Below are 22,881 nucleotides of genomic sequence, written 5' to 3'. Positions count from 1 at the left end.
CTTCTATACCGAACAGCCAGTTCATCCACTCAGGGGGTCTGGACGGGAAACGCGTGATTGGGAAAGATCCATGGAAGAGAAAATGTAAACGGCCAAAGGGACACAGCAGCTCCCACGGCTAGAGGCGTCCTCTCCGGAAGATGCCCTCAGGGCTCTGGCCGCACCCAAGACCATCACAGGTGTGAGAAGTGCGCAGTCGCCCCCCGGCCCAGAATGCTGCCCCCGGCACCGCTCGCGGGTGGCAGTAAACCGTCCCACCCCCGCAGGGTGGGCACTGAGGACGAGGCCCTGGGACCTCCGACCACAAGGCTGAGGGGACAAGTTAAAAGCCTCACGGGAGACGTGGGTAAAGTCCGTCTGTAACGCAGGGGCTCGAGCTGCAGCTCCAACCCCAGGAATAAGCACCTCGGTCCCCCTCTCACACCCCTTGGGAGGGCCCTGGGCCCGTGGCCCCACGGGCTGCGATGTTCCAGGTGCCGAGGTCTGAACCCCCGGCTCCAGTCCACCCCCTGCTCTGCTGCCCCCTCTGCTCCGTCTGGGCCGTCGCGACCCCAGCACTTCCCCAGCCTCTCCGGCTGCTCCATCTCCCGCGTCTGAGGCATCATCACAGCAGCGCTGCACCCCTGGCTCCCAGATATACTGATTTTCTAACGTGGCCACAGCCACTGGAGCATGAACTCACACTCAGCTCTGTGGGGTGGGAGCGGGCGGGCCCCAGGGGCTCACGCACAGGACCCCCGGTGCTCCGGTGCTCCGGTGCCGGCGGCCCGGCTCTGGTGACGAACCCACTTCCAGGCTCCTTCGGTGCCACAGGATCCAGTCCCGGGGGCTGCTGGATGGAGGTCCGTCTCCTCGCCCTGCGGCCCACACTGAATCCTTCCTGTGCTTTGAGTCTGATGATTGCCTTCCGTTTCTGCTGTCAAGGGCTCACGTGATGACACTAGCTCCACCCATATAATCCAAGGTCCTCCCTCCGGGGCGGCCCCTTTGAGGTCAGCTGACAAGTAAATCACACCTGCAACTCCCTTGGGCCGCATCATGTAAAACTTCAGAGGGTAACGTGGGAGTGCGGGTGCAGACTAGGGGCCAAACCCTGCCTTCCGTCTGCTGAGACCGGGGTACTCTCGGGGCCAGTTGGGAAGGCCCCTCCTCCCTGGGTCCCGTGACCGCTGACGCCTGGTCTGCGGTCCTCGAGATGCCAGGCTGGCCGTCCTAGTCTTGCCCCCATAAGCTAGAAACAACCCTGGTTGGGGACAGAGGGGTTTCCGACAAGGACGGCATCCAGAGCCACCCTAGGCACGACCACATCCTCCTCCCCTGGGCACCAGGACCAAGCGACCGGAAGAGACGGCTGTGAGGGGCCAGGGCTGGGGAGAGTGGACATCCTCGCACAGACGTGGGGCTGGCACGGGAGGCTCCCGGCTTCCCCCTGCAGCCCCGGGCAGATCCCCTCTGCTCTTCCGGCCCCAGCTTCCTCATTACTGGGGGTGGGGGCTGCTGGGAGGACCCGGCTGGCGGTGCGGAGTGTGGAGGGAAGGGCCACTGCTGACGACGCCCCACAGCTCTGCAGTCCCAGGGTCCTTGGCCAGCTCTGTGCTCCGGCCACCCACCTGGTGAGCCTGGGGACCCCTTCCAGAAGAATGTGTTCAAATTCATAAAAGAAACCACATATTAAAAGCCCACGTTGTGACCCGGCCTCCTCTACGCTCTTTCACGGCTGCACGAGTCACAGCAGACGAGAGTGGAAACAGCCCGAGCGTCTGTCAGCGGCCGGGTGGGTGGATCCGCTGCGGTCCACCCGATGGAACGTTATTTGGTGGTAAAAAGGAGTGAAGCGCTGACAGACGCTACAACATAGCTGAGCCCGGAAAACAGCACGCTTGTGAAAGAAGCCAGGCCTGAAAGGCCGCGTGCGCGAGTCCACTGACATGCAGTGTCCGCAACAGGCGGCTCCCCGGAGACCGAAGCCAGGCTGCCAGGCGCCGGGGAGGGGGCGCGGGGGACAACTTCACGGGTGAAGAAAGTGGTTTAAGATCGACTGTGGCGATGGCTGCACAACTCTGGGAACGTACAAGTGCACGCTGTAAACGTGCGCTGCGCAAGTCACATCTCAGGAAACCTGGTAGAAAACGCTTACCAGCCATGTTCTAACCCCTGCATTCTGACAGCCCTGCTGGGGTTTCTGCAGGGCCCTGGGGGGTTCGTGCCTCCAGCGGTGCTGTGAGCACCTGCTTCTCGGAGGAGGGGAGGGCCTCACGGGCACACAGCGTTTCCAGGGGCCAAAAGACAGCGAGGGGGCCAGGACTACCCTGAGTCTGCCTGTGTCAGGCCACCCCCCAAAGGATCCTCAAGGGCTCCAGGCCTGCAGACCACAGGTGCCGGAGCCATAAATGTCTCCACCCCGGCATCCAGGGGGCCCCGCCCTCTGCCCTAGTGGCGCGGGGGTCCATGCAGCTGGGGCCCTGCGGCCACCCCAGACACCGCCCCCTCTGCCAGCGGACGCGGGAGGCCTGCTCACCTCGGCGGCCCTGCGGTGGTCCTCGCCCGTGGCCAGCACCAGCACGTCGATGCCCAGACAGCGGAGTCTCCGCGCCAGCCCCTGCAGCATGCTGTCACACACCACGCGGAAGGCCCTGGCCGGGACCTCGGGGGCCGCGTCCTCACCCGCGGGCACCTGCAACACAGCCCCCGCTCAGCAGCCGTGGCCCGTCTGGCCCACCCTGGACCCGGTGGGGAGCGAGGGTCCCAAGGGCCGTGAGGTCAGCTCGTCCTGAGCAACATGTACTCAGTGCAGAAAACAGCAGAGAAGCTGGGCCCCGAGGGGAGCCGGCACACCTCTCCTGGGGGGGTGGTCGTGTGCACGCTGGAGCAGGGCCTGGGTCCCTGGGGCACACGGGGACACGGCCAGAGGCTGCCCTAGACCTTGGCAGGGGGCACGCCAGACCTGGTGTCAGGAGACCGTTGAGACCCCTCCTCCTTTAGGAAGCTAACCCGCGGCTTTGCTCTCCTTCCTTCCCGGCAGAGGGTCCAGCGTGCGGGACACAAGCCCTCTGGACGGCTCTCCCCGACCCCCCACACCCACACCGGTCTCCAACCCTGTAAGGTCCCAGTTCTAAGGACAGGGATCTCCCCGTAGGAACTGTGATAAAGGAGTCCTGGCGGGCTTCGCCTACCTGCTGGGGTGAGGTCGAGGCCTTCTGAAGGGGCGGCAGCTCCCCAGGCCCTGCTCTCTCACCGCGCCTCAGGCTCCTGGCCAGGTCCCCCGACAGGTGGAAGCGCGCAGGCTCTCTGCACAGAGCCCAGTACACCTCCAGCAGGCAGTAGGCATCAGCGGCTGGGACAGGCAAGGTCAGCCTCAGCCTCCAGCGTGGGGACAATCGGGGGTGCGGGGCAGGGGTGCGGGGGGCGCCCACCTGCGTAGACCAGCTGCCCCTCGCACAGCGGCCGCCGGTCCCAGTTGGAAAGCTGCTGCACTTTGTCCAGGGGCTTGCCCAGCACCTGCTGCACCAGGAGGCTGAGGCCCCGTGGCCCTGCGGCCCCATCCACACCTGGGGCTGGCCTGTCTGCTGCCCGCATCTGCAAGACAGCACCCCTTGTGGGTGAGGGGCCCGCCGCAGAGGGAGGACGGCCACCGCACGTGCCTTGGCTGCCCCACGAGGAGCCCTGGGGCAGGCCCTGTGTCCTCCATGGAGGACAGGGCCGCAGGAGAAGAGCGCTGGTGGCCAAGGCAGGCTGTGTCAAGGTCTCGGGGCCGTGGTTACCCGCCCACTGGTCAGCTCTGGGGCCAACGCCTTAAGCCCCAAGGGTGTGTGCTGAGAGCTCCTGGGGTGGGGGGTGGTAGGCAGAGCCGGGCTGGTTCTGGGGAAGCGTGGGGACGTGTGGTGACACGGCCTCCCTGGGGGACCCTGTGTCCCGGGTCCCTGGTGACCTTGGCCAGGGAGCAGGGCCGGGGCCAGCCCAGAAGGCATAGAGAGCCCGAGGCCGAGTCCCGGCCCGCAGACACCCCGCCAGCCTGAGGTGAGACCCCTGCCCCGGTATCGCTGTGCAGGCGGCTCAGCACAGCAGGGAGCCCCCCACCCCCAGCATCCCCCCAGCGCTGACCTGCCTGTGCACCTGCAGCAGGTCCACGCTGCCCCGCAGCTGCTTCTCGGCCTGGGCCAGGGCCGGGCAGGAGGCACCCAAGCTCCGCAGGTCCCCCGCCAACCCATAACCTGTGGGCGGGGGCCGTCGCTGTGATGGGCACCCAAGGAAGGGGCCCTGGCCTCACCCTGACACCCTCCCCTGGGCAGGCAGGGCTGCGGCGCGGGGCCGGGGGCTGCGCTCACCCAGCTTGGTGATGGAGGGGTCCGCGAGCAGCCGGGACACCAGCCGGAAGAAGGCCTGGGGCGCCTGCCCTCCTGCTGGACTTGAGAGCCGGGGCAGGTCCAGCAGGAACACGCGGCCCTCCACGGCCACCTGCATGAGCGACGCCCGGGGCCGGCCCCCGGCTCCGAACGAGGGCCTCCACTCCAGGTCCATGCCGACCACCTGGCCGGGCTGCAGACAGAGGGGCTGGCGTGAACGGCACAGCCGAAGACCGGGAGGAGGACACGCCCACCTGCCTGGCCGCCTGAGGGCTGATGTCCAGGGGAGGCGGCCTCTGTGGGGAGAGCTGGACCGGCCCTGCGAGTGCCCACACAAGGAGTCGAGCGCCACACCGATGCTCAGGTCCACACCGGGCTCAGGACTCAGGCCCGGAGTCCTTAAGCCAGAGCGCCCGGTGTGGACAGAGCCCCAGGGGGCCTTGGTGAGCAGCCCCCCAAGCCGCTGCCTGCGGGAGTCAGGCACCCACCTGCAGGAGCTCCTCCTGGTGCCTGGCCAGGTCCTCCCACGAGGCCAGGAAGTGGAGGTGCTCCCTGGGGATGGGCAGCTGGTAGTGATCGTCCTTCCCGTCCTCCAGAGGGGCCTCAGCCGTCCTGGGGAGGAGCAGAGCTGCAGCACCGCCCCCACCAGGGCACCCCACAGCACAGCCCGGCCTGGACCCTGGGGCAGCGGAGTGCTCAGGGCCCGCGCGTGGGCTGGGGTCTACGCGGTCTGCCCCCCACGCCTCTGCCCTCGCAGACTGCAGGCGGCCGGGTCCTCAGGCCCCTGGGAGTATCTGGCCGGCTGAGGGATCTGGCCATGGGGTCTCGCTAGCACCCAAGGGGCTGATCCGCCTGCCTCCTGCTGTGTGTCTGCATTCTGCCTGCGCCCCTGCTCGGCTCTCCCGCGCTTCTAATTCCCAAACCACCAGCACGTATGACTTATGGCCACTTTCGAGGGCGGGGGCCCAAGGGCGTCCTCCTTGTGGGCCTCTGAGCCTGGGGACGCTCACCTCTCCTGGATCCTGAGTTGGCGGAGCTCTGCGGCCACCGAGGCCGGGAGTCGCTCCTCGGGCAGCAAGAGGTCCAGGGCACACTGGGCGACCAGGGCCGTGTTGTCGTGAGATGTCAGCAGCTGCAGCAGCTGCTCCTGTAGCCACTGGTCCTGCCCGACCAGGCCCTGGGGGACGGGATTTGGGCTGCTCGCCTGGTCTGCCCCAAGGGGTCGGGCCCATCCAGGCAGCCCCCAGACCCAGGTCTGCCCCTCAGACTGGCCCTGCATCCCCCCCTCAGACCCCAACCCCCGCCAGACCCGGCCCTGAACTTCCCCCTAAGACCTGGCCCTGACCCCGACTCAGACCTTCGTCCTGACCTCCCCCATCAGACTGGCCCTGCATCCCCCCCTCGGACACCCCTCCGCCCCGCCAGACCCAGCCCTGATCTCTCCACCCCTCGGACCCGGCCCTGACCCCGACTCAGACCTCGTCCTGACCTCCCCTCCTCAGACCCGCCCTGAGCCCTTCATAAGCAGGTGGCTGTCCTCTGAAGACCAGCAGTTCCCATGACCGAGGCTCCACGGTGACCGAGCTGGCTTGAGCCAAGGTGCTGAGGGGCCTGGACGTGTCAGAGGGAAGGGTCGCCATCCTGAGCCCACGGCCCGTCTTGCTACCCACTCCGCCTCGGCCTTTCTCTGCACGCACGAGCCCCCGCCCAACACCGCGGCTCTGCTCAACGGCCTGCTCCCGGGCCTGGGACCCGCACCGCCTCCCTGAGCACGGTCTGCCCCGGCCCTCACCACCAGCATCTCCCCTCTGCACCTCCTCACCCCTGCCCCTGGGCGGCCGCGGTGCCGGGGAGGGTGAGGCCACGGAACAACCCTGCACCCACTGTGCCCTCAGGGAGGCAAGGCCCGGTGTGGGCGCAAGAGGCCCACGTGGCCCACAGGGTCCCGACGGGGGTGGGGTGTCCGTGTCTGCGAGGCCACAGGTCGCTGTGGGCCCCACCCTCCTGAGGAGTCCCTGCTGGCCGGCAGGCGGGGCCACCTCCCCACACGGCTCTGTCCCCAGCAGCCTCAGGCCGTCCGTTTCCCGCAGGCCGCGGGTTCCCACGTGGACAATACGTGGAAGCCCCTCACATTCTTCAGGATGTCCGCTGCCCTTCCGGACGGCTCGGCCTTGGCACCCAGGAGGGACCGGCCTTCCGGGCCTTGCCTGGGGGTCCGCGTTCCTCTCCGGTGACTCACCACCCCTGCCCGGTCACTCCGGGGGCGGCTCCGCACTGCCCTCCACCGGATGCCACGCAGGCACCAGGCCCTGCACGTGCGCTCAGGAGGGAGGGCCCCCCCATTCCACTGACCACTGCAGAGCTCCTGTGCACACGGCACCCGGGACCCCCAAGAGCCCACCCTTCTCCCAGGCCGATTCACCTGGGGCTGGGGATAGCTCTATACCTGCGATGACCCCCACTCCAGCTCTGGCCTGAGGACAGAGGCTGCAGGACGACACTGTCATGGGGTCGCAGTCCGGCCCTCCGTGTCCCCACATCACCCCAAGGGGCGCCTGCCTCTTTCTCGGGGTCTTCAGTCTCACCAGGCCTCGGGGCCCAGCGCCATGGCAAGCAGGGCGCCTGAGGATGGCCTAGAATTTCCTCTCGGTGAACCTCTCCTCATCCAGCGCCTGAGAGCTCTGTTCACAGGTGGTGAAGGAGGATCCTGGACCCCCGGCCGCTCCGACCCTGCCCCACGGTGGGGGGGCGGTCCTTGCACACTGGGACCCTCTGAACTCACCTGCACATGCTCGGCCCAGCTCTCCCGAGATACGCTTCTCTGCAAAAGTGGACACCAGCGCAAGCCTTTCTAGCGGCAGCCCCAGGAGCACAGCAGCGGGCCTCGCTTGGAGCCCCTCTCCACCCCGGGCCCCAGTCCACACACCTCTACCAGCCTCTTGTAGCACAGATACCGCAGGGCGGCCAGGCGCTGCTGGGTGATGACGTTGGGACACAGGTCTGAAAGAGAGGGCGGGCTCTGGGCAGGGCTGGGACGGAGTGAGTACGGGATGGGGCAGGGGTCGGGGCTTGTGCGGCTCTGCCTGTCTTCCCCCTCCCCTCTGCCCACCCCCCCGCCCCACCCCACGGGCAGCCTCCATTCCACCTGCATCAGAGCGGCCCTCCCAGCCCTGAAGGAGGGTGCCCCGCCCCCATGCAGCACCCCAGAGCCCTCCTTGCGCCCTCCGCCCGCACCTGCCGGGCCCATCCTCCCTTTGGGTCTCCTGGACGCCCACCTCTCAGGGTCTTCCTGCCTTGTCTCCAGGCAGCTGGTGCCTTTGCTTCCTGGCCCCCCCAGAACGTGAGTTTCTCAAGGAAGGGGTGGTCTTGCTCATGTGTTCACAAACTATGCTCACCTGTTGGCCTCACCTTCATATTCTGTTCAGAGCCCAGGGGGGCCTGGGAAGGGCACCCGCTGTCCACTCACCCGCTGTCCACCATCCACTGTCCACTCACCCGCTGTCCACCATCCACTGTCCACTCACCCGCTGTCCACCACCCTCTGTCCACCACCCGCTGCTGTTCCTCCCTCCTGGGGCCAGCTGTCCTTGCAGCCTGGTGGTCCGGGGGGGATGCTGACCACAGAGCCTGCCCACCCGCACCTCCCAGTGGGGGCCCGGCCTTCCCCGGACCCTGGCCAGGACCCCATGCTCTCGAGGGGCGCGGCCGCCCCAGCCAGGACCGCACAGCCAGCACAGGGAGCACCCTGGCTACAAGGACGCTGTCCGAGCACACAGAGGTCGGGGCTGCCCAGAGGCCGGGTCCTGCCAGCTGCCCCTCAGCCTTCCCTCCCGCTTCCTGCCGAGGCAGGGACGCAAGACCAGAGGGCTCCAGATCCACGGACGTGCCCCACAGGCCGCTCGGGAGCCTGGACGAGACTGCAGCAGGGAGGGAGGGACGGATGAACAAGTTACTCAGGGCAGGAGGCGACGCTCAGGACAGAGACAAAGGTGTCGAAGCTGCTGCAGAAGCAAGTCTCGCTCGGATGGAGACAGACAGACACCAGCTTTCCTGACATTTCTACAATGCTGTGCATCATTTTGCCAATGAGATACTTTGTCAAAATCCTATGGGTACAGTATCGCATCGACAGAAGGCACTCAGGCCGCAGTCTGCGCTGATGGTTCATCCAAACCCAAACATAAAGGAAAAGGTGGTGCAGATGGGTCAGGCCCAGCCACCTGCCAGACGCTGCCAACTGGAAACGCAACCCAAACGTGCCCTGCTGACTCTGCCCAGACACCGGGGCCTCCACCGGGACCCAGGCCTGGGGAGGGCGGGCTGGGGGAGCTCAGGGCTGAGGGGTGAGCGGGCCCTACCCTGCATCGTGTCTGACTCTGTCCTCCCAAGGAGGGCATGGGGTCAGTCCACGTGGAGGCCCACGCTGCAATGGCGGATGCCCAGCGAGGACCATGGGGGGCGTTGGTGCCCCTCCCTCTGGGGGGGCAGTTTTTAGGACGTTGGAAACTCTGGCCTGTGTTGTCTGAAATTAGAAACTGCCAGGTCTACTGAGAAGAGGCAGCCCTGCCACCGTGAGGCCTCCTGGCTGGGACAGACCCCGGAGCCAGCTGGGGGGCTACAGAAGGGGCCTTGCAACGCATATACCCGGGAGGGGGCCTGGTGGAACCTATCTCCCCAGCAGGGCTGCCGGCCGAGGCCCCACGGAAAGAACCTGCCGCTGCCCTCCTGTCCGCACTCCTGGCCCTCCGCACGATCAGCAGGGAAGGCCCCACCTGTCCCGCGGGCTCCGGGCACTCAACTGCTCCAGCCTCGGGCCGGCTGAGACCTGTCGGGTGGGATGGACCCTCCCCAGGCGGGCACGCCCTGTCCTGGGAAGCACGCAGCTAAGGCCAGCCTGAGGCCGCCAAAGGCGGCTCTGGCGCCAGGCCTGGCCCACCACGGCCATGACGTGGCCCCTGAAGTCAAAGGAAGGTGTGCCAGGGCTGCCGGATGGTGAGTTGCCCCCGCCACAGCCCTCCCATCATGCCTGGCTCTGTGGGCCTCCTGCCCACCTCCCTCCCCGGCCCTCGAGGCTCTGGTACTGGTACTGGTCCTGGTCCTGGGTGGGCGGGGCCCTGCCTCAACCAACCACCACCAGCCTTGCGGGAGGCCCTGGCAGCCGGGGCCTGGATGTCCCCACCTCGTGTTCCCACGGGGCAACGCTCCCAGAGCTCCCTGACTGGTGCCCAGGGCAGGTGTGCAGGTGAGCCTGGAGGCCCCTGTGCCTGGGTCAGGGGTCCCTCCAGCCCACTCGCTTGGCTTCAGCTCAGGGCCAGGTCCCCAACTGCAGGGTGGTGGACGCAGTCCAGTCTTCCAGGCCCCTCAGAGCCCAGCACCCCCCAGCGGTCTGCGTCGCTGGGACCTTCCTCAGAGCTCCTGAGTCTAGAACTCACCCTCTGGGTTTTAATCAGCAGCCTGAGGGGGGCTGGCTCCTTCCTGCCCAGCCAGGCCTCTGAGGTGGGCTCCTGTGTCTCGGGTGCAGTGCCAACCCCCCGCCCCCACCGCCAGTGCAGCCCGTGGCCCTGGCTCCCAGGGCCCTGATGCACCTGCACCGCTGGCCTGGGTGGTCCCACCCCTCCTGCTTCTCCCTTCTGTGCACGTGGTGCCTCCAGAGGGGCTGAATCAAAACCTGTCAGTGGGGATGTCCCTGGTGGCGCAGTGGTTAAGAATCCGCCTGCCGATGCAGGGGACGCGGGTTCAAGCCCTGATCCGGGAAGATCCCACATGCTGCAGAGCAACTAAGCCCGTGTGCCACAACTACTGAGTCTGCGCACCACAACTACTGAGCCCATGTGCCACAACTACTGAGCCTGCGCTCTAGAGCCTGTGTGCCACAACTACCGCAGCCCGCGCACCACAACTACTGAAGCCCGTGCACCTAGAGCCCCGTGCTCTGCAACAAGAGAAGCCACCACAAGAAGCCCACGCACTGCAATGAAGAGTAGCCCCGGCTCGCTGCAACTAGAGAAAGTCTGCGCGCAACAACGAAGACCCAACGCAGCCAAAAATAAATAAATATATAAATTCCTTTCTGGAGGCAGGCAGCTTCATCAGATGATTTCTCATGGTTGGCAGGGGCAAAGTTAGCCTGCAAGTAAGCAAGGCAGACAAACCAGACCAGGACCAGAGACAGTGCTGAAGTTTAGATACAGACCATAACACAGCCAGGAGCACGGTACTCAGAGACAGAAGAAACAAAATCAGAAATGTCTTCAGGCAATGGGAAGGCATACAAAGGGAAACAGCAGATCTGAAAAAGAACCAAACTATAAATTCTAGGGCTGAAAACATAACAATCGAAATAGAAATAGTGGATGGATTTCATAGTACGTTGGATACAGATGACGAGAGAACTAGCAAAGTGAAAAAGACAGCAGAAGCAGTTACCAGGATTAGACAACACGGAAGAAAAGGGATGAAAAGTATGTAAGAAAGGTAAAATACATGGAAGATATGGGGACTCAATATACATTCAGAGTCCCAGGAAGAGAACAGAGGGAAGACAGGGGAAGGAGACAATATCCGAAAGAGGTAATGACCGAAAAGATTCCAGAGCAGATTGAAGACACCGATCCACAGATTCAAAAGCCCAATAAATCCCAAGCAAGACAAATAAAAAGAAATCTGTAACTAGGCTCCTCACAGTGAAACTGCAGAACACCAAAGACAAAGAGAAGGGTCTAAAGGTATCCAGAGAAAAAGAGACATTACTTTCAGAGGGGAGAAGTTAGATCTCTTCCCAACAACACATTTCAACCCAGTCAAAGGACTGACATCATACCAAGCATGGTCCCTGATCACAATGAGATTAACAGACCATACCAGAAAGATAACCAAAAATGTCATAGCTTGGAAATTAAAAACACACTTCTAGGGACTTCCCCGGTGGTGCAGTGGTTAAGACTCCTCACCCCCAATGCAGGGGGCCTGGGTTCGATCTCTGGTCAGGGAACTAGATCCCACATGCCCGCCACAACTAAGAGTTTGCATGCCACAACTAAGGAGTCTGCCATGCCGCAACTAAGGAGCTCTCGAGCCTCAACTAAGGAGCCCATATGCAGCAACTAAGGAGCCAGCACAACCAAGAAAACAAACAAAAGAAGCAATGAAACATACTTCTAGTTAGTTCATGGGTAAAAAAAAAAAAAAAATTATAATAGAAATTTAAAGTGTCTTGAGCTGGACAATAATAAAAATAATACATATTGAAACTTGGGGAATATATTCAAGAAGAAAGAAGGGAAAGATTCAGTTTAGTGGGATGAGCAGGGCATACAACAGACAGGATCAAAAAACCAAAAGCAGGGCAATGAAAGCAAAAATCAACATATGTGCGACATCAAACAAAACCTGCACAGCAAGGGAACAATCAACAAAATGAAAGGGCAACCTTCGGAGTGGGAGAAGATGTTTCCAAACCACGCACAGATAAGGGGTTAATATCCAAAATATATAAATAACTCATAAAACTTAGTAGCAAACACCCCCAAATAATCTGAATTAAAAAGTAGGCAGGGGAGGGCTTCCCTGGTGGCAGTGGTTGAGAGTCCGCCTGCCGATGCAGGGGACACAGGTTCGTGCCCCGGTCTGGGAGGATCCCACATGCCGCGGAGCGGCTGGGCCCGTGAGCCATGGCCGCTGAGCCTGCGCGTCCGGAGCCTGTGCTCCGCAACGGGAGAGGTCACAACAGTAAGAGGCCCGCGTACCGCAAAAAAAAAAAAAAAATAGGCAGGGGAACTGAAGAGATGTTTTCCCAAAGAAGACACACAGATGGCCAACAGGCACATGAAAAGATGCTCAACATCACTAATCAGGGAAATGCAAATCAAAACCACAATGAGACATCACCTCACACCTGTCAGAATGGCCGTCATCCAAAAACCAACAAATAACAAATGCTGGCGAGGATGTGGAGAAAAGGGAACCTTAGGACATTGTTGGTGGGAACGTAAATCATTGCAGCCACTCTGGAAAACACTGTAGAGGTTCCTCAAAAAATTAAAACTGGAACTACCGTACGATCCAGCAATTCCACTTCTGTGTAGGTATTCAGAGTCTATGAAATCACGCTCTCAAAGAGATACCTGCACCCCTACATTCACTGCAGCATTATCCACAACAGCCTGGACACAGAAACCACATGAGTGTCATCGACAGATGAGTGGACAGAGAAGCTGAGGTGTAAATATAAAATGGAACATTACTCAGCCATAAAAAAGAAGGAGTCTTAGGAATACCTTATGGCAGTACCTTTGGAACCGTAAGTGAAATCGACAAACTCCCTGAAAAAAAAACCCACAGTGACGAATCAATAGTCATGTTTCCACAATGAAAAGCAATCCAGGTTCACAGGCCATTTCCCCTCAACTTCTCAGGGAGAAAGAATTCCAATCTTAGACAAACACCCTCAGTGAAAAGAAAGGACAGGCCATCATCCACTGCGTGTTCAGAGGCCAGCTTAACCTCGTACACAAAGCCAGAAACAGACATTTCAGGAAGGCGAAGTCTGAATCCAGCTTCAGTTGGCAAACGAGACCTAGCAGTCTACGTAAGTGGCAACACAACCCGGCAGAGACGGGGCCATGGCAGGGATCCAAGATTCATTTAACGTTATATAGTCAGTCAACCTAATCCACCCCACAGACAGACCAAAGGGGAAAAGCATAGCATCAGCCCAACAGGTGCACGAAGAGTATGTGTTAGAATTCCACATCCGTTCCCGATCAACACTCTCACGGGCCAGGAAGTGAGAAGGATTTCCACAGTCTCACACAGTGAAGCTATAAAACGCTGTCAGTAAGACTGCTCCTCTGAGAGGGTGCCCGTGAGCACCAAGGGGGAGGGGGCAGGGGGCACGGTGTAGGTGCGGCCTCGGTGGTCCTCACCCACGGGGCCCAGACTCCCAGGGGCACCCCAGGTGGGCAGATGCTGAGGGGAAGCAGGGAGGAGACGGGAAGGGAGCTGGGGGTCGGTAGACCCCGGTCCGCCTGAACCCCTGGCGGCACCAGCCTGGCACCCGCCCCAGCGCAGGCCGTGGGGGCCCCACTCACCAGGGTCCAGGCCATGCTGCTCCAGCAGCCGCAGGACCTGCCGACCCAGCGCTCTGGGGCTCAGCCTCTCCAGCCTCAAGGTCGTCTGCGGGTACCTTCTGCAGGAGAGAGACACGGCTCGTGCCCAGCAACGCTTTCTCTCGATTAACGCATCTCAAGATTCTACCTTTCATCAATGTCATACACGTGCACAGTTCAAAAGCCAAGTCTTCTTCCAAGGCTCAGAGAAAGGCAGCACGTCAGCACGGCCCTCCTGCCGCCAGTCACCCGCACGACAGTTTTGAGGTGGTCTACATTCGCCCCATGTTTCCAAGAACCACTTTGTATTGTGGCCTCTCGATGATTCAGTTTTAGGTGTTTTGTACGATGTCTCACCACAGAAGGCTCCTCTCCCCAAACAACAGCACCCACGGTTCCAGTTAATTGGGCACAAGCAGCTTCTACCATATCACGATGGTGCAAATATGACTGGCGGCTAAGCCACAGCCTCCTCTTCTCTGCGGGTTAATCCTTGCTGGTCTGATTGCTTCCTTAGCCTCCTGTCCTGTGGACAGAGCCCACATCACCCTGCGCCCCTCTCCCCGCCACTGGCTGCTCCCAGGCCCCGTCCATCACCGTCCTGGTGGCCCTGCACCTCTCCTGTCCCTAGGCCAGGGCAAAGCGGCTCTGCAGGCGCCTCCCAGGGGCGAGGCGTGGACCTGGAGACGGTGCCCTAGGCCTCACACTGGACTGCGTCTGGCTGGGCTGAAGCCTGCGCCGGCACTGCTCCTGGAACCGGTCTGACTCCTGCTCTTTCTGAGGGTTTAGGGTCCTGGTCCTCAGTGTGGGCCTCTCTCCATCCACCCAGGACTGGGTCTGGAGTGAACTCCTCCATGTTTTCCCTTCTTTCTTTCTGGAATTCCCATTATTTGGATGTCGGGTCTTCTTGACAGAATCTGCCATTTAAAAAAAAAAAAAACCTTTCCTCTGCTTTTCCTCCTTTGTTCATTTATTTTTTATGACGTTGGGAAGATATCTTCAAGTTTATCTTCCAAACCTTTTATTGAGACTTTCATTCTGCCATCACGTTTTTAACTGACAAGTCTGTTCTGTATTCCAAAGGCGCCCTCTGTATAGCTCTGGTGTTTATTTCAGACACAGAAACTCTCTAAAGGCCTACAGCTTTCGTGTTTGTTTTTAAGTGATTTTCTGCTTCCTCTAAGCTCCAGAGAGGCTGGCCAGAGGTCTCAGAGCCCTGGCTGTGTTCCCCTGCTCAGGGGGCTTTTCTGGGGGATAGAAATCGTCAAACTGATTCTAAAATTCGTATACAAGTGCAAAGGGCCCAGAATAATTAAAAACAACTTTGACATAGAAGAACAGCATTGGAGGGCTAACCCTGTCTGACTCAGGACTTGCTGTGAGGCTACGGCGGTCAGAACACGTGCCACAGACAGAGCAGAAGAGGACAGAGAGACCCACACATATATGGACACCTGACAGAGGCACAAAGTCAACTCTGTGGGAAAGGACAGTCTTTTCCAACAAATGCTGCTGGAACAATTAGACATCAGCTGTTAAAAAAAAAAAAGAACTTCAATCCACACCTAGCACCCCATATGAAAATTCTCCAAAAATGGGCCATAGACTGAAACGTAAAACCTAAAATTATAAAACTTCTAGAAGTAAACAGGAGAAAATGTTTGTGCCCTAGAGTTAGGCAAAGATTTCTTAGCCATGATACCAAAAGCATGATGCAAAAATGTTTTTAATTTATAAACTGGACTTCAACAAACTAAGAACTTTTGTTCTTTGAAAGATCATTAAAAGAATGAGAAGATGCACCACAGGGTGAAACGTCTGCAAATAATATGTCTGTTAAGGGCCTTTAGCCCAGATTATATTTCTAAATCTCTCAAAACTCAGTAATGAAAACAGTCAACCTAATTAAAAAGTGTGTAGGGACTTCCCTGGTGGTGCAGTGGTTAAACTGCGAGCTCCCAATGCAGGGGGCCTGGGTTCGATTCCTGGTCAGGGAACTAGATCCCACATGCATGCCGCAACTAAGAGTTTGCATGCCACAACTAAGGAGCCCGCCTGCCACAAATAAGACCGGTGCAACCAAATTAAATAAATAAAAATTTTTTTTTTAATAAAGTGTAAAAGACAGAGCAGCTAATTCACCAAAGAAGACACACAGATGGCAAATAAGCAAATGAAAATACACTTTACATCCTTAGTCATTAGGGACTGCAGATCAAAAGCACAAAAAGATACCACTCCACGCCCATTAGAACCGCGGACGTTACAGGCTGACCAGGCCGTGGGCCAGCGAGGATGTGGGGCTGGCGATTCTCGCCTGCTGCTGGAGGGAATGGGAAACGTGCAGCCGCCCTGGAAAACAGTTTGACGGTTTCTCAAAAAATTAATCCACACGCATCACATGGCCCAGGCATCACACTCCAGGGTGTTCACCCAAGAGAAATGAAGACACACGTCCACGCAAAGCCTTGGGCACGAACGTTCGCAGCAGCGGTGTGTGTAACAGACCAAACCTGGGAACACCCAGACACGCATCGATGAGTGAATGGACAAGCAAAGCGGCGCAGCTACACGCGGCAACACCACTCGGCGCCAAGAAATGAAATAACGCGGAGGAATCTCAGAATGATGGCGCTGGGGACAGAAGCCAGACGACGCAACTCCGCTTGCACAAGGTACTAGAAAATGAAAAGGAATCTACAGTAACACAGAGCAGATCAGCGGTCCTCAGGGGGTGGCGGGGGGTGGGGGGGTGTGCTCAGCACCTGGACTGTGGTGATGGTTTCGTGGACACGTACATACATCAAAAGTTGCAAACTTACACACTCCGAACAGAGTTCATTATATAGTAATCATACTTGAAGAAAACTCAGAAAAATGATGCTTGCTGTAGTTTTCTTTTTATTTTCAGTACTATCCTTTATCCGATAAAGGAAGTTTCCTTATATCTGTAGTTTGCTGAGAGTTTTTATCATAAATAAGGTTTGAATTTTATAATTTTTATATACGTTGAGATGCTTACATAGTTTTGTTATCTAATCTGTTGACAGGGTGAATGCCGATGGATTTTTAAATGTTTTACCAACCTCACGTTCCTTAAATAAATCCCACTAGATCATGGTGTATAAACTTTTGAAAACATCGATTTTACTTTTTTTAGGGCAGTTTTAGGTTCACAGCAAAGCTGAGCAGACCGTGACACACACTGTCAGCATCCCCACCAGATGGTCCACTTGTCACGGTGATCAACCCACCTGGACACGTCATCCTCACCCACACACAGTCCATGGTTTACCTTGGGGTCACTCTTGGTGTCGCACATTCTATGCGCTTTGACAAATGCCTAGGTACCCACGATTACAGTGACATACAGAGTAGTTTCATTGCCCTAAGAATCCTCGGTGCTCTCCTATTCGTTCCTCCCTCCCCATAATCCCTGATCCTTTTATTGTCTCTATAGCTTGGCCTTTTCCAGAATGTCATATAGCTGGAATCTCACAGCAGCAGCCTTTTCAGATTGGCTTCTCTCACTTTGTAATTTGCATCTAAGTTTCCTCCCTGTCTTTTCACGGCTTGATGGCTCATGTCTTTCTAGCTCTGAATAATATTCCATTGTCTGGATGGACCACAGTTTACTTATCCATCCAACTACTGGAGGACATCTTGGTTCCTTCCAAGTTTCGGCAACTATAAATAGAGCTGCTATAAACACTCAAGTGCAGGTTTTTGTGTGGACAGAGGTTTTCAATGTCTTTGGGTAAATACCAAGTGGCGCGATGGCTTGGTCATATGGCAAGAACGTGTTTAGTTTTGTAAGAAAGCACTAGACTGTCCTTCAAAGTGGCTGCAGCACTTTGTATTCCCACCAGCAGTGATGAGAGTTCTTGTTGCTTCACATCCTCGCCAGTATTTGGCGATGTCAGTGTTCTGGATTCTCTCCATTCTAATAGGGGTGTCATGATAGCTCGTTGTTTTAGTTTGCATTTCCCCGAGGACATACGATGCAGAGCATCCTTTCATGTGCTTATCTGTCATTCGTGTATCTTCTCTGCTGAGGTATCTGGATCTTTGGTCCGTTTTTAAAATCAGGTTGTTGGTTTTCTTTCTTTTCTAAAAAAATTTATTTATTTAATTTATTTATTTTTGTCTGCGTTGGGTCTTCGTTACTGCGCACGGGCTTTCTCCAGTTGCCGGGAATGGGGGCTACTCTTTGTTGCGGTGCGCGGGCTGCTCACTGGGGTGGTTTCTCTTGTTGTGGAGCGCAAGCTCTACGTGTGCAACTTCAGTAGTTGTGGCTCACGGGCTCAGTAGTTGTGGCTCGCGGGCTCTAGAGCGCAGGCTCAGTGGTTGTGGTGCATGGGCTTAGTTGCTCCGCAGCACGTGGGATCTTCCCGGACCAGGGCTCAAACCTGTGTCCCTTGCATTGGCAGGCGGATTCTTAACCACTGCGCCACCAGGGCAGCCCATGGTTGTTTGTTTTCCTACTGCTGAGTTTTAAGGTAACTTTCTATGTTTTGGATAACAGTCCTTTATCAGATGTGTCTTTGCTAATATTTTCTCGCACTTGGAGCTTGTCTTCTCATTTCCTTAACTCTTTAATATATTAGTTGATTTGATTGCTAATATTTTGTTTAGTATTTTTGCATCTATGTTCATGAGATACACTGCACTTTAATTTTCCTTTCTCCTAATGTCTTTTTCGAGTTTTGGTATCAAGCCTTAAACTAGCTGAATAAAACAAGTTGGGGACTTCCCTGGTGGTCCAGCGGTTACGAATCCACCTGCCAGTGAAGGGGACATGTGTTCCATCCCTGGTCCGGGAAGATCCCACAGGCCTCGGGGCAACTAAGCCCGCGTGCCACAACTACTGAGCCTGCGCCCTAGAGCCCGCAAGCCGCAACTACTGAGCCCACGTGCCGCAACCACTGAAGCCTGCGCACCTAGAGCCCATGTGCCACAACCACTGAGCCCACGCGCCTCAACTACTGAAGCCCGCATGCCTAGAGCCTGTGCTCTGCAATAAGAGAAGCCACCGCAATGAGAAGCCTGCACACTGCAATGAAGAGTAGCCCCCCCACTCACTGCAACTAGAGAAAGCCCCCGCGCAGCAACGAAGACCCAACGCAGCCAAAAAAAAGAAAAAAAAGTTGGGATGTGCTCTTTCTTTTTACATTCTCTGGAAGAATTTGTGTAAGATTGGTACAATCTCTTCCTTAAACACTTGAAGGAATTCACTAGTGAAGCCATCTAAATCCATAGTTTTCTTTGTGGTAAAGTTTTAAACTACAGATGCAATTTATTTAATAGATATAGGACTATCCAAATTTTCTATTTTTTTCAGTTTTGTAAGTTGTGTTTTGCAAGAATTTGGTCTGTTACATCTAAACTGTTATATGTATTTGCATGAAGTTGTAAACAACATTTATTACCATTTTAAAGTCTGTAAGGTCTGTAGTGACGTTCTACTTTTCATTCCTGATATGGGTAATTTGTATGTATCTCTTTCTTTCTTAGCATCTCTTTATGATCTGTGCCTAAATCAATTATTTTATTGGAAGTTACAAAATGGTGATTTCTAACTTTATCATTCCTTTCTATTTATTAGCTGACATACCCCGTAAAAGAGTTTTCCTCCCTGCCTTTGAGCATCACTCCAGACTCATGCATTTTTAAAAATATTTATTTATTTATTTATGGCTGCGTTGGGTCTTCGTTGCTGCACACAGGCTTTCTTTAGTTGCAGTGAGCAGGGGCTACTCTTCGTTATGGTGCACGGGCTTCTCTTGTTGCACAGCACGGAGCTCTAGGCATGTGGGCTTCAGTAGTTGTGGCACACGGGCTCAGTAGTTGTGGCTCGCAGGCTCTGGAGCACAGGCTCAGTAGTTGTGGCGCACGGGCTGAGTTGCTCCGCGGCATGTGGGATCTTCTCTGACCAGGGCTCAAACCCGTGTCCCCTGCATTGGCAGGTGGATTCTTAACCACTGCGCCACCAGGGAAGTCCCACAGACTCATGCATTTTTATAAATTTATTTATTTTTGACTGTGTTGGGTCTTCGTTTCTGTGCGAGGGCTTTCTCCAGTTGCGGCGAGCGGGGGCCGCTCTTCATCGTGGTGCGCGGGCCTCTCACTGTCGCGGCCTCCCATTGCGGAGCGCAGGCTCCAGACGCGCAGGCTCAGTAGTTGTGGCTCACGGGCCCAGTTGCTCCGCGGCATGTGGGATTCCCCCAGACCAGGGCTTGAACCCGTGTCCCCTGCATTAGCAGGCGGATTCTCAACCACTGCGCCACCAGGGAAGCCCCAACTCATGCATTTTTAAAAATCCAAGGTATTATGCTCTATTACCATGCTTTTATGTTCTGTTATTGTTTTCATTCTCAGCCTACTCCCCAAGGAGCCTTTGTTCCTTTTAGTGGAGAATGGTATCTAGAAACCAAGATCTGGTTGCTAGGTGTGCTCACTGCTAGGGGATGTCATCGCTTCTGAGCCCTTTCAGAGCATAGCACGAGGACATTTAAAAGAATCATGAAATATCCACGTTAAATCTAACTCACGGGCCCCCCCCCCACTCTCCACCCGTGTGTCTCCCCTCTTCCCCGTCCGTACTGCTCCACCTATATTTCTCTCTCCTTTTTAATGCATAATAAAAGCAATGGCAGCAACACATGTGCCTGGCCTGCTGCTTTGTTCACTTCGTAGGGTGTGAAGTCACGACAGCCCTTTGAGACAGAATTAGTCCCATTTTAGGGACGAGGAAAACACCCAGCTCCAGGGGAGGGAGGGTCCAGAGAGGCCTGCCGCCAGAGCCCAAGGCCTGACTCTCAAGTGAGAGGGTCCGGGCTGCAGGGCACACGGACAGGGCGCCCAGCCCCGCTGCCTGCTGAGGGACAGGTGGCCAAGGAGCCTTGGCAGTCCCAGTGCACTTCCCCTCAGCCACCCCAGGGAGGTGGGAGGAAGCCCTTCTCCTTCCAGATGCCCATGCTCAGGGGACGCCCTGGGGTCACACGCACACGCACACACGTGGGCTCCCTGTTGGCATGCTGCCTCTTCTCTGTAACTGCTGGGACAGGGTTCACGGCAGGCGCTCCACAAACATTTATTACGTGAAGGAAGAAACGAAGGAACCAGTGAATGGATAGGAGATATGACTTGCAGGACTGCGTAAGGAAGGAGTCCCTGTGGAGAATTATTTGTGCTCATCTCAGAGCATTAAACTCTCTCACCCGGCGGCTGCCAGCCCGACCTCTTGGCTCCCGAAGCCGGTCCCTTGCCCACCTGGCCGGGGCTCACCTGGAGAGGTGGTGTGGGGTATGGGGTGACTTTCCCACGTGCCTACTGCCCCTGCCAAGTCCCTGCCCCCACCCCACCCCGGGCCCCCGTGGGGCTCACCTGGCGACGACTCTGATGTCAAAGCCGGGCTGGCACCAGGAGTCCATGAGGGCCAGCAGCCTCCGCTGGAGGTCGGGAAAGCCATCCACGTAGCGTTCCACGAGGTCTGCCTTGTCCTGGAGGAGCAGGGGGAGGCACATCTACGGGGAGACACACCTTCAGGCCGCAGCCCCACTGCACCCGAGACCGCGGACTCACTTCCAGCCCAGTGCAGGGAGTGGCCAGAGCGTCAGAACCAAGCGGCCTGGAGGCTGGTCCATGCAACCTGCCTCCCCGGGGAGCCTGGGGGCCCAACCGAGTGTCTGAGGACCTCGCGAAGCCCCACGCCCGGCTCACGGCCTGCGCCCCATGCTCTGCCCCTGCACACACACACAAGCCCCGCCGCTCCCTGGGCCCCGTCCCTGGGGGGCTCTGTGGTCACCCCATCTCCATCGGGAAGGATGAGAGGCTCCAAGACACAAGGGGGCTCCTGGAGGGGCCCCATTGTCCCCTTGTCTTCACCGAGCAGGGTGGGGTGGGCAGGATGGAGATCAACTACCGGCCATGGCCCTGCTGGCCCAGAAATGCCCATCACGGGCAAGACGGCACCAGCACGTGGCCTGGCGCAAGCTCACAAGACCCCCAAGCTGCCTGAGCCCTCAGGGAGGCCCCGAGGGAGCCCCTGGCCGTGGTGTTGGGCACTGGGACATACGGGCCACTCCCCTTGAAAGAACCAGCTCTCGACAAAGCCCCCTCCCAGTGGCCCCTGTGGAAGACCCCTCCTCACCTGCCTTCCCCTCCCCCAGGTGGTCACATAGGGCAGGCTGTCTGGAGCCCAGATTGGACAGAGGCCCATCTGCCAAACCAGGGCTCCAGGTGGGCGGTCCTTGTGGGAGCCCCCATTCTTGAGAACCCTTCCAGCCACCCCAGAGCAGAGAAGGGATGCCTGGTGAACTCCTGGCGATCGGCCACCTTCTGAGCACGTTACACCAACGCCTGCTGACCACACACAGGCCCTTGCTGGCCCCTCCCTTCCCCTAGTCCTGGACCCTCCTCACATGAGCAGGTAGTCACATGTGACCCCTGCCCTCCAGCGCCCTGGCCCCAGCCGTGTGGGGAGCAAGGCTCAGGGCTCAGTGGGAGGGACCCTCCCTACACCACATTTCTGGAGCCCTGGAGCTGGAAGCTACGCGGTTTGCATGAGAATGACCCTTACCTTCTCAACATCAAGATCTGCCTGCAGCCGCAGCTTTGCGCCCAGCACGATGGCCTGGGAAACAGAGGGACCGGATGACACTGGGCCTGGGGGACAGGCGGTGCCACAGGTGGGGGCTCCCGCCCTTCTGCAGCCCCCACTCCCACCCCGTCACCGCCCAGTCGCTGCAGGCACAGCCACGGGGCCGGAAACCAGGCAGTGCTCCAGCCTACAAGCCCCCCTGTGCTGAGCCAGGCCCCGCACGCGGTGGGGTGGGTGGAACGACCCCTGTGCCCTCCAGACTGGGGTGCGGCCTGGTCGGGGCCGCAAAGTGCGAGCTGAGCCAGGTGGCCTGGGTCCTGGCTTGCTGACGAGAGGGTGGAGGACGCAGAGGGAGGGACAGAAGCCCCCATCACCTAGCCATGGGGCCTGGACACGGTGCACACCGCTCTCCCCACGTCTGCTCTTGCTGCCCCACTCCTCCCGGGAGCATCCCCTCCCACCATTCACAGTGCCCACAGCGAGGGCACTCTGTGCGCCCGGGAGGCCCGAGGGACTGCGGCGGCCCTGACACGCGGGGCTCCTTCAGGCCTCTGAACCCTTTCCACAAGCCACACCACGTGCCCCAGTGACTAGGAGTCGTTGGATGGGGCAGGCTCGCTCCAGGTCCATGGCAGCGGGACCGGCGCGGTCGTGCATTGGGGGCATGCAGAGAGCTGCCCCAGGAGCCACAGAGCAAGAGGCTCTGAATCCCCCCACCCCCAGGCAGCCCCTCATATGGGGCAGTGAGCACGCTGGGCGGCCTGCCCTACACGGGGCGCATGACCCTCCCCCGACTCAGCAGAGGAAACGGCGCGGCCCTGGGCGCCCG

At 58.2% G+C, this 22,881-nt stretch overlaps 1 protein-coding gene across 3 annotated transcripts in view; it reads right to left on the bottom strand.

Moving 5' to 3' along the window:
• Nucleotides 1–22,881, bottom strand: part of EXD3 (exonuclease 3'-5' domain containing 3) — a 76,421-nt gene that overhangs the window by 22,682 nt on the left and 30,858 nt on the right. For 2 of the 3 annotated variants that reach the window (XM_060013694.1, XM_060013693.1), the window contains 12 exons: nt 22,032–22,085; nt 20,837–20,976; nt 13,433–13,530; nt 7,270–7,343; nt 7,126–7,164; nt 5,354–5,520; nt 4,832–4,955; nt 4,326–4,536; nt 4,102–4,211; nt 3,414–3,576; nt 3,174–3,334; nt 2,519–2,674 (listed from right to left, as the gene is read on the bottom strand). In XM_060013694.1, the coding sequence (XP_059869677.1) occupies nt 2,519–2,674; nt 3,174–3,334; nt 3,414–3,576; nt 4,102–4,211; nt 4,326–4,536; nt 4,832–4,955; nt 5,354–5,520; nt 7,126–7,164; nt 7,270–7,343; nt 13,433–13,530; nt 20,837–20,976; nt 22,032–22,085 (1,497 nt within the window). Of the gene's footprint in view, nt 1–682; nt 914–2,518; nt 2,675–3,173; nt 3,335–3,413; nt 3,577–4,101; nt 4,212–4,325; nt 4,537–4,831; nt 4,956–5,353; nt 5,521–7,125; nt 7,165–7,269; nt 7,344–13,432; nt 13,531–20,836; nt 20,977–22,031; nt 22,086–22,881 lie in introns of all 3 variants that reach the window. The other variant, XM_060013692.1, reaches the window with a different exon arrangement.

Source organism: Delphinus delphis, chromosome 6 (assembly GCF_949987515.2).
Source record: "Delphinus delphis chromosome 6, mDelDel1.2, whole genome shotgun sequence".
Classification (NCBI taxonomy): Eukaryota; Metazoa; Chordata; class Mammalia; order Artiodactyla; family Delphinidae; genus Delphinus; species Delphinus delphis.
This window is presented reverse-complemented; position numbering and strand designations above follow the sequence as displayed.